The sequence below is a fragment of the Microplitis demolitor genome, chromosome 7 (assembly GCF_026212275.2).
Source record: "Microplitis demolitor isolate Queensland-Clemson2020A chromosome 7, iyMicDemo2.1a, whole genome shotgun sequence".
NCBI classification, from domain to species: Eukaryota; Metazoa; Arthropoda; class Insecta; order Hymenoptera; family Braconidae; genus Microplitis; species Microplitis demolitor.
In genome coordinates, this window is record NC_068551.1 from 20,686,198 (window position 1) to 20,698,479 (window position 12,282).

A 12,282-nucleotide genomic window follows, 5' to 3' on the forward strand; every position below is an offset into this window, starting at 1 on the left:
ACGGACTTCAGCAGAAAATCGCGACGCGATAGACGTCGGTACTATAATTCGTACCCGGACGAGATCCGCGAGTGTAGATCAGTTTCCTGCGATCGAGACCAAACATATTATTACCAAAATCAAAACATTAGCTATGAATACCAACGTCGAGAGTACGTCAGATACCGCAGGGACTCATCGGGCTCGTCGACCGACCAAGATGACTCCTCGACCTCGGGAGATGAAGGTAAAAGATTAACTAAATCATCAGAAGATGATCGTTACGACTAGTAATTCAGTTGTAAAATTTATTTTTATAATAAATTAATCTGCAGACGAGACGAAATTATAAAAGAAAAATAAATTGAGAAGAAATGATATCGATAAAAATTATTCAACTTCCTCTCATCCAACGTCATTTTTCATCTTTTTGTATAAACCCTTTATTCAATAAAAATGCGAGTAAGTAAGTAGGATATGTAGGACAATTGAAAAAAAATAAAAAGAAGAAAAATTGTAGGCATCTATAGAATTTCCTAACCTACTTTTTTCGATCACTTGAAATAACTTATAAAAGACTCTGAGGCGTCGATCGGATCGTTTCGTTAAAGTAAAAATAAAATGTCTATTTCTCAAAATGTTTCGAGTCAGCGACAATAAATTCTGTGTCGTAAATCTCGCGTTAGAAAGTAGTAATACACTACACATATATTTATATATATATATACATATGCGAATAAAAGATATCACAAAAGATATCTCTCACTTGAGACAAGAGATGATAAAAAGTTATGTATATATATGAAGCTGAAGCTAAAGGGCATGAGAAAATTTCGCCAAAGGTGTCTAGTAAACACAAATCGCTGACTTGCTTTAATTCCACATTTACGAGAGCTCTCAAGTACCTTTCATGACTTATTGTTCATATTACTGCCAAAACCGCGCCCTTTAATATTTTTTATTTTTTTATTTTAACGATTTTTTAACAGAGTTTATTTACAAAATAATTTTATGGTAATCCGAGAAGAATGTCTGACTAAAGTCTGGGCTTTCCCCTTTTAGAATTAAACTAAAATATCTGCTATTGTTTGGAGCTGATAATTTAAATTTTTAATAAAGTCAATAATCCATATGATATCCCCGGGATTTAAGTTACCACTTTCCTTAATTAATCCCTTATGAATAAAACCCCAAGTTTATTTAAATGACAATTTAATTTAAAACTCTTAGAGTTATTAGAATTATTTGAATTAAATAGAATAACTTTTTATAAATAGTAAATTTAATTTTTATTTTTAAAATAAATTTATTCGTTCGCCATTTTATTAACAACCAATAATATTCGATAAAATATTTCTTACACTGTAACAAAATTTGCGGAGTAAATCTGGAGTAAATTCTAAGTTAAATAAAATCCGTAATTACTTGGAACTCACTCCCTATGTCGCATAGTGTAAGAGTATCGACTGAAAAGCCTTTTGCAGTACTAAGTAATTTAGAAAGGGACTTGAGTAATCAGTGATTAAATTCCACTTGTCTAAGATAGGAGCCGCCATTGTGACAAGACCCGACGACAAGATCTATCAGTTAGAATTATAAGACCCAGTGTGAGGGTACTCAAGACTTTTAAATGCTTTTACTTTAAACTGTATTAGAGTAGTCGGGGGTAGTTAATGAAAACTTCCTTTATCATTAAGCCAAACTTTATTAGACTTAATAAAGTTTGTTGAGAAATTAAATGAGAATGAGCAAAACGACCCTCGTTCGAGCGGGTAAAGGTATTTTTTTAAGTCTAAATTGATGTCTACTGATAATGTCTAGGTCCGACCTGAATCCAAAACCATCAAACCGGTCGGTACGGTGCGCGGTTTCAAGCATCCAATAGAGTTAAAGGGTTATATGGAGAACGTGCGAGGGTTTTATGCAGATAGTGAAAGGGTTACAAAGAGAGTGGTTGGCAAATATGAGGGAACATTCGCTATTATATTGTATACAGGGAATTACTATGTATAGTAAAACTATTTATGATAGTGTAGTTCACTAAAAGCAGAGTAGAGTAGAGCAGAGACACAAAACCTGGGTGATAGTATAGAAGCGAAAGCAAATCTAATTTGCTCTTCTTCATCTTCATATAGAAACTCTTCAAGAAATCTTTTTCTTCAGCTTATTACTCTGGTTATTTCTTATACTCAATATCAAGTATGATATACTTTTTTTATCAAATATTTTTTGTTTCAATTTATATTAAATCAAATTTTTATTTTTTCTATTACGTATCAACGCTTTTTTTTTATCCAAGTATCGCAATAAAAAATGGCGGGAAAAATTTAAATTTTTAAATTATTTAAAAAAACTTGAAATTTTATTTATTTATTTATTTAAATTTTTAAAAGTGAGTTTTGAATAAAATTTAAATTTTTAATTTTAAAATTTATTTAAATAAATTTCATAAATATTTAAAACGATTTAATAAAATTTATTTAAAAAATATAACTTTCGAGTATCTGCTTTAAATAATTCAAAATTAAAGTTATTTTTTACAATTCGGAAATAGTAATATTCTTTAAAGTACCACCGGATTGTTCAACGTCTTTTATTTAATTCAGTAGACCATCGCATTATTCAAATGCAAAATTTAAAATAAAATAAGTATTGAAAAAAAAGTAGCTTAGAAAAGTCTTCAATTCACTCTAAATGTCAATCGGACTTTCCACTGGTGAAGCAGAAAAGCTTGTGATCAAGTACATATTAAGTTGACTTGAGAATAAATCAACCGTGACTCTAAATTTTACCGAACTTCAGAAACAATAATAAAAAAAAAAGAAAAAAAAATTATCGGAATTTCATTAAAAAATTTTCCCAACTTATAAAAAATTAATTAAGTAAATTTTACTAGTCTTGAATATATTTTTATTGCTTTTACTGCTAAAATTTATTATTCTTCAAGTGATCTTTAAAGGAATTTTTTGCCTCGAGGAAATTTGTCTCGCTATTGTGGCAAGTAAATTTTCTTCTTCTTCTCACGACCATTTTGAATCGATTATATTACAAAACAGAATAACCCCGAGGCGTCTATTGGATTCCGGATTGTAGGGAATATTATACTTAAAATTTTTATTGTATTTCTAGACAAATAAATTCATACATAACTACAATACACAAAAGTGTTAAAGCGTATGCATGGGAACGTACTGATAATTCAGATCGTTAACTCAAAGTCAGATCAAGCTTATCGGATTTATGAAGATTAAGTCTTTAACAATGAAAAAGAGACAATAAGTTTCACCCCATTGTTCACATTATTGTATTGTGTTTTTAATTCCTCTTTACCCGTTTTAAAAATATTCCGTTTTAAAAATAACAGTCCATTAATACGGAGAAAAAAATGGTTAATTTTCTTTTATTACATAGGAATTTTCTTCATATTTATATTCAAAAATTACAATCATCTCTTTGCTCTGATTTTTTATTTAATCTCGGAGTGAAATTCCGTTCGAAGGGGAGTTTATTTCAATACTAAAACTCTAAGTCGGAGTGAATTCGGATTTACATAAAATCCAGTTCACTCTGAAATTATTCCCTATTTATTTCACCTATGGGGTAATTTTTTCTAAAAATCCGGAACTCCGAGTGACGAAGTGAAGATGGTCAAATAAAATCCATAATCACTCCGAATTAGCTCCTGATTTTTTACAGTGTAAGTGTAAATTACAGTAAGTGAAGATAAGTAGTCAAAATTACTTAAAATCAGACTTAAAATGTCTATCGAAAATTAAATTGTAAACCCAAGAAAAAAAATAATATTAAAAGGAAAATTTTCGTTGTTAGTTAAATTATGTAAACATTAGTTTTATGAAAATAATTTTAAAAATAAAAATCGATTTAAATTTCCAGTTAGATGGACTTTTGATTGAATATAGTTAATAACAAGCTACTGAGTGTAATTCCATCAGTGTCTTGTTGATAACTAGTAAACATTCCTGAACGTAGAAGGTGAACGTGAAAGCTGGTGGATTATCATATAACGCGATTGCGTCATCAATTTACATTTACGTTCAAACGTGCTCCTGTCTATCTATTCCATTCCTCTTCTGTTTTCCCATTGAATTTCACTATATTTATACATAATACTACTTTAGATGCACATTTGTTTACGCGCGTGATATTTTAAACATACGGATAACTACTTCACAATCAAGCTCACTCGTTAATTACTATTTCATTTTATATATTTTATTCATTATTCATTATTTACTTTAGAAAATTATCAATATAATTTTACACATGCAAAAATATAGTTAAATAAGTAAATATACATATATATGTATAAAAAGCTTTAAAAGAATTTATTTTAAATAATTTTTTTTAAAAAAGTTTTCATTGAAATGAAAATATAAAAATTAATGTCCACTGAAAGGAAAAAATTTGACAAAAAGAACAAGTGTAGAAAAGTTTTATGATTGATTAAAAAAAAATTTTGAATGTTATTACGGGTGTCATATCACGAGTCTGTGGGATTTAGTGCACAAGTGAATAGTTGGTTATATCGGTTTTGTGTGCCATGTACCCCAGAACTCACCCCAAGGGATACTGAATTCTCGGATACCTCTAGTGAATTTGTGGTGTCGCATGAGTTATGACGCAATAGAATTTCATTACTTGTCTCTCTCTCTCACTTAAACTAGAATATAATCTGTTGGTCTACCAGCTATCCCTCAATGTCTACTTCAAAGCTTTGTTTTGCCCTAAAACACACGGCCGTGTAAATGTAAATCCCTATAGAAAATTTCGGGTACTCAGTATTACATACAAAAGATCTTACGAAACAATTGTTGTTAACTTATTTCTTAATTAGCAATAAACAGCCGGTAAGTAATTAGGGTAGAAGTACCATTTGTGGACAGCTTCATTTTTTGACATTTAATACTTTTTTTTAATTGATTAAAAAAAATTACATGTCTTGCTCAGAAGTTACATGAAATACTGAATTACATTGAACAGTCTTTTTAAGATTATTAAAAAATGTAAATTTTCTACACGGAGAGAAAATTATGGTAACTGTTCCTAGTACGTTTATGAAATATCCCATACCGTTATGGTAATGATTACTTGGGAGTATGGGACATAGACCCATACTTCCTGGGAAAAGTTTCCATAAGTATGGGAACAATTCTTATCATTATGGTAACAGTTTCCATATCGCATGTGAAAGAATCATGGTAATGATTACCATACTCATAGGAATAGTTCCCACAAGCAAATAGTAACCGATCCTATAACCACATTGTAATGGTTCCTAAGTGTATATGGGAATAAGCCCTATATATTATGGTAACTATTTCTATAATATTATTGTAGACATAACCATGATATTATGGTAATGGTTACCATAATATCATGGCAATAATTTTTATAATATTATGGGAACCATTATAAAAGTTTATGGTAACGATTACCATGATTCCATAGGAACTATTCCAGTACCATATGGGAATTACACCCATAATTATAGGAATGATTACCATAATATATATGGGTGCCGTTCCTATAATCAACATTTCAAAAAAACCGGTTACCATGCAGTATGGGAACCATTCCCACAATATATTGTAACTGTTACCATAATTTTTTCTCTGTGTATAGAGATTTATTTTAATAATTATAGAATAGAATATCACATTTTTTGGAAAATAAATATAAAAAGACCAATAACTTTTGATGACCCGGCTTATGCTATTAGTGCATAAAACTTTATTATATGAAATTTAAGCCTCTATTGATTTAATCATCCGAAATTTATGAGCTATCATTTTTTCATTAATTTGATACTCATATTTTGCGAAACTTTTATCACAATTACCTATTTTTTTTCTAATCACCTTAATTTTAATACTCTGAAAATCATTTTATTTAATACCATTCTCATAAATCTCTCCCTCAAAAATTTAATTTTCAAAATTAAAATCTTCATTCGTAATTATTATTTACCGGAAACTAAATATTTATATAAATAATGAGTACTTATAAAGTTTGTTAATTATTGTGAATATTTTATAACATCTTTTAATTAGAAATATATTAATTGGCCAATTGAAATATTGAAAAATTAAAAAGCTTATAGAGATTTCAGTCTTAGTCCTTATCCATATTTCAATAAAGCGAGATCAGATTAATCCAACTTGACATTAAACTTCAATTTACACTTAATTGAGTATTCAACAAATTTGAATAGATAATTAATGGTAATACTTGTTTGGACGTTAACTAATTCCCCTTTCTGCAAGAAGAGGGTTCTTGAGGTTGAACCCAGGCTCGGTTAGACTAGACGAGATCGAGTTTGACGTTAACTATTTCTGTTTTCGCGATGTTATAAAGTTAGACATATTAAGGATGCCTTAGATACATATTCATGAAATATATATTTTAAAATTTCAAAAAATTTTTTTAACATTTCGCGCTGCAAATACCACAGGCGGATAAATAAAATCCAAAACGAAAAAAAAGTTGTATTCATCCATTTTTAAATTTCTACAGGATAAAATAGAACTGACTTAAGAAAAAAAATTTGTAATTTCTTTTTTGAGTTTTTTTTTTTAATTTTGAAAAAACTCAATATCGAAAAAAAAATTTTTTTTTTTTATTTTACTTCTTTTAGATGTGAACTTAGAATGATTTGAGAAAAAAAAAACTTATACGCCCTTAAGACTTTCGGAATAAAGACCGTGAACTATAAGGGCTTAAAAAAAAAAAATTCCAAATGGATAAACTTAGAATTTTGAAAGAAAAACATATCATTTGGAAAAGAAAAATGTATGCCCTTATGCCTTTACATCAACGTCTTCTGCCAGGATGCGCCGAAACGCGATTTATAAATTTGATTATTTAATAAAATATTTTTATTTAAATTTTCGCATAAAATTGTTAAATATTTCATTAAAATTTCAAAATAAAAATTTTATTATTCGCTTGTTGAATTAATGTTCGAAATATAAATATAAAAAAAAAACGAAACTTATTTCCAATGTTTACTGAAAAGATTAATCAAAATAATTGGAAATATGTTCACTGGAAATTCAAAACCCATTTATGTATATCGGAACAAAAAAAAAAAAAAAAAAAAACAATAATAATAAAAATAAAAATAAAAAACATTCGATTGGATGCTTGCCAATAGAGAATAAAATAAAAAATTATTAAAATATATTTAATGCATAATAACGATAATTGTTTTCAATAAAATCCAAGCAATCAATTGTAAAATTTATTAGACATTTATATTAGTTTATTAATTAAATTTTTATCTTATCAATTAAAATTATCGATATTATTATTTTTAATTAACTTATTAAAACAAATTGAGAATTTATTTGTTTACATTGAACAGCCGTATAATTGTATTATCGCGTGTTAAAACTTCGGTCCTACCTCTTGGGGCAACGCCTGACTATTTACCGAGCAATTTCCCGAACGTGACGAATTGTCGCGTTGGATTTAGCCTCGAATCGTTAAAATACGAGTTAGGGACCGGCTAGATTTATTTGTAAATAAAAAAAGTATAAAAATTTTTGTTGGTCGTTTGAATAAATTAAAAGAATGTGAAATAAAAAATTTTTATCTCTGAAATTTAAAACAATTTTTAATCTCATTTGAATTTTACGACCTGGTAAAAATAAAGTAATAAACTTTATAACTGCACTCTCTTCGACGACATATTCGTCTGATGTCGATGTCGAGCAGGTTAAATTCTTTTTGGTTTAGTTTAAGCTTTTATCCCGTCATCCGAAATTCGAAAAGTTTTTTTCGTAAAAAACAAAGTTTCAGCACAATTACACAACTCGTCTGTTCTTTAGATGTTATGTATTCTGTTAAAGTAATGCCACTAACACAAGTAGCAATATAAACAACGTCACCGTCTCTCCTCGTGGAAACGATCTCAAGGATAATGAGACGAAAAACGTGTAGCGATAAAACTGTTTTGTACCCACCTCCCAAGATTATTAAAAGGTCGAAACATAAAAAAAGTTTATAAAAAAATAATAATAATAATAAATTTTTCGTCATCGTTATGATCCAGCACAGGGTTTTTTAAACATCGTTAATTACTCGGTAACTCTAGTTGAAGGAAAGTTTTCTTTTACTCTTTAAACCGGTGGACAAAAGTGTGTACTCAAATGTCAAGCTTTTAAATATTTTTCATCCACTTAATCCACGAGAATTTTTACTCAGAAAATTTTTATTTTAAATATTCTTATTTGATATTCAACAAACACTTTTGCAAACAATCGAGTTTTCATTTCTTAATAAGGATTTTAATTTTAAAATCTTGACAATCGAACAAAAAATTGAATAAAAGTTCATACAAGTTGAGTTTTTTAAATTAATAAATAAATAATTAGACTATGAAAAATTCGGAGACAATTCAGAGTGATTATGAATTTTATTTTATTTAAATCCGAATTCACTCCGTCACCAGAGTTCCGGAGTCTTAGAAAAAATCACTCCGTATACAGAGTAAAGGGGGAGTTTTTTTATTGGAGGGAACTAGATTTTATTTAAATCCGCATTCACTCCGATTTTGAATTTTTAAATTAAAATACTCCCTTTAAAAGTGAATTTTATTCCGAACCGGAGTTTTAATATTAAAATACTCCCCTTTAGAGTGAATTGCACTCCAAGGGGGTTGAATAAAACTCACTCCGCAAGTTTTTTACAATGTATACATATATTTATAAAAAAAATATTAAGTATATTCATAACAGTGTAAAAGCAAAATTAATAATCGTGACTTAATTTAGTAACTTCATCTCAGAATAACTAATATCTTTCGTAGCATATATGTATGTATATATATACATATATATACTGTATTAACTTGCTTCTGTGAAATTACTTATCCTCCAAGGCACCTGTATGGATATGCATGCACAATCTTTGCATCCTTATTCGCTCCAACTCCTCTACTCTCACACTACAAGCTATATATATATATATATATATATATATATATATATATATATATATATATATATATATATATATATATATATATATATCCAAGCTATTCTAGATTAAATGCAAGCATGCGAATACTCTCGATAAACCGAACATGTCTAGATGTCTCAAACCTTGCCTTTACCTCTTACCTCTTCCCTCAGTGCTTTTTACATTCATTTTCCCGTCGTACAAATATCGAAACTTACGCTTGGTCTCCAGCTGTACCCTAATATATTTCAGTGACTCGTGATAGCGAACTTTACTTCAGCTCGATAGATTTTTAATCTCAATTTTACATTTTTCCCACCGGAAATCCTTGAGTAGCTCCCTGAAAAATTTTTTTTAAACTACCGTTAAAAATACATCATTTTAATAAAACTGTTTTAAATTATTTTACCCAATCAATTGACAATTTAATTTTTTATTAATTAGCCACCTATTATATCATTTAAAATTTATATCAATTATCCTAATTGCGCCCTTATCTAAATCAACATTACTATTAAACATAACATCAATCATAATAATTTATATTATAATAATAGTTCCGTGTTATCACCAAATAATCAGGCCTTAAATTATTAGAATGTCATCGCGATAAATGTCATGTACCAAATCATGTCCTTCATCGCGTGTCGACGTGATCACGATTATGTTAAAGATATTATGGCCCATTTAGCTTGCCCAGCATCTCGAGATTCGCCGATCAATGTTGCACCCTATATATATATATATATATATATATATATATATATATATATATATTGATCTATCGTGCTTCCATTCTCATCAGAGAAGGTTACGGGCAATTGTCCAGCCAACACTTGCAGCTTTATCGCTTGTTTCGTATTACAATATCCTTGTTCATCACATGCTCTATACTTTATACTCTCCTTTGCTCTCACATCACCCATACTACAAACCACTATGACCATATATTCCATCACGTGATTCCACGATAACGATGTCTCGTTAGTGTGTAAAACTAAAATTTTTATTTCCGAAGGCAACGAAATAAAAAAGCCATTTTTTTAACTACAGTAATTTTACACCTCGATTTTTTCTGTTGGAAAAATTTTTTTTAAGCTGTAAAATAAATTAATTAAGAGTAATTTTACTAATTAATCTTAAGTATTTTTTTTACATAAATTATTAAGTATAAAAAAAATAAATAAATTTTGTTTAATTTTTCCAGCCGGAGCCGCTCCTGAGGAATCCAACCAAAGGTCCAGCTCTGCACACCATCGCCACTCTCTCACGAAAGGTAAGTGGAAATATATATTCTTAAAATTTAATTTACACATCGGCAACTTGGTTATTTTACTTTAGATTAATTACGTAAATTAAAATATTCCACTGCAGTTAAGTCTGAATTTAAAATAAAAAATAAAAACATTCATTCGCTCATTCATTCATTCATTTGCTCATTTCCTTTACTGTTTCACTCCGCAAATGTTTGGGGAATAAACATCATTACTTTTAATTTGAACTCAAAATCAAGCCAATTTTGTTATAAAAATCAACCAGCTTTTAAAAATATATTCCTTGATTTTATTTATAGAAATAAATCAAAGCTTGATATTTAATTCTACAAGATTCAAAAGTTTTATAAAAATAATAAATATAATGGTACGTGATATGAGTAAAATCAGAGCTTAGATTGCTTAAAATTTTTCTCACCTGAAATAATACCTCAGTTCAATTTACTCGAGTACTTTTTTTGTTGTTTTCAGTGGCAACTTTAATAGACGTTGTTACTATTGACGCCACAAAAACCATTTGAATTGTACGTGCGAGGTCGCTCACTATTTTTTTTTTTAAATTGTATTTCAGAAAATGCTTTTGATAAATAAAATTTACCTTACGACTTTTGTTGTTAAACTCAATCAAATCTTATCAATACATTTACTTTTTTTCTTTGATTTGAAATTTCCGATTTTCTCATCGGAAAATTTTTCATAATCTCATTTCAAAAGTTTAATTAAAAAAAAATTTTTGTAGATAATTTGTTGTGATGTATATTTATAAACTTTTATAAACTTTTACGCGGGTATATCTGTTGTAGTTGAAAAAAAGTTATTGGTTTCGTAAGTTTTAAGTACACAAAAAAAATGTGGCCCTTATCTCCCAATCACAATATTGTAGTAAACATTGATGGCTGTAGTTGGTGTTACTACACGTCTAGTTGAGGGTTTTTCCAAGTTGAGGATGGCATTTATTTACTGCAAGGTAGTAACAACTACAGCTGCTGTTGTAGCAACCACAATTTTTTCCCATACATAAAAAAAAATTTCTTCGCGCCAGAATATTTTGAATTTTTAAATAGAAACAATTTTTCTTAGGATTAGAAAAAATCTTTTATGCTTGAAGAAAATTTTTTCTCACCTCATAATGCAAAAATTTCTTGAGACGAAGAAAAATTTTATTGAGGCAAGAAATCATTTTTTGCAGTTCATGTAATTTAAATTATAAATATTTAGTTTGTTATTTTTAAGTTTAAATATTTATGGGTTTTAGTAGATAAAACTTTAAAACCATAAGTTTTTGCAATAGTTGACAAATATAGACGATAGTGAAAGGTGAAGCCCGCATCGAACAATACCAAACATTGATCTAGTATTTTTCCAAGAGATCATATAAATATATAACTTTCGTCGTGTCCTTATGTTCACAATTTCTTTTATCTGTTTTCAAGTTCACATATGTATTATTTTCTCTTTTTATTGTTACTTACACATAATATAAGTACACACTCTAAAAATATAAATAAAACTGCTCAACTTGTATTTTATTTACAGACAAATATTTAATTATAATTTAAAATCTTTCTATTACTGCATCATTAAATAATTTTATAAATTGAATTTTTGACAATCTCTTCATTAATTTTCAATGAAACATCAATATAAATAACAACAATTTTTTATGAGCCTCGTTGATACTTTTTTTTATATTTAATAATAAAGGTCACCGAAATCTAAGCAAATTTTCAAATTATTAAGAAAAAATTTCTTAACAAAATAGAAAAATTGATTACGAAAAAAAAAAAATGAAATGAAAAAATTTGTCTCATATTTTCCGTGTATATCTAAGCATTTATTACCGCTTCGCGCTGCAACACCTCGTTTCGAGCCCGAAATTAACAATCACATTATTTTCGCGGTAGTGCACATTACATTTTAAACTGTATAATGAATTGCTCTAGATTATACTGTATTTATGACAACACAAGTTTTAATAATTACAGCGTAGGCTGCAGCATCAACACAAAAAAAAAAAAAAAAAAAAAATAATAATAATAATAATAAT

General features: G+C 28.2%; 1 protein-coding gene across 24 annotated transcripts in view; it reads left to right on the forward strand.

Moving 5' to 3' along the window:
* The window catches only part of LOC103574021 (MAP7 domain-containing protein 2), a 129,154-nt gene that overhangs the window by 98,110 nt on the left and 18,762 nt on the right, over positions 1-12,282 (forward strand). For all 24 annotated transcript variants that reach the window (XM_008553349.3, XM_053740793.1, XM_053740798.1 and 21 more), the window contains one exon: positions 10,169-10,237. In XM_008553349.3, the coding sequence (XP_008551571.1) occupies positions 10,169-10,237 (69 nt within the window). The remainder of the gene's footprint in view (positions 1-10,168; positions 10,238-12,282) is intronic.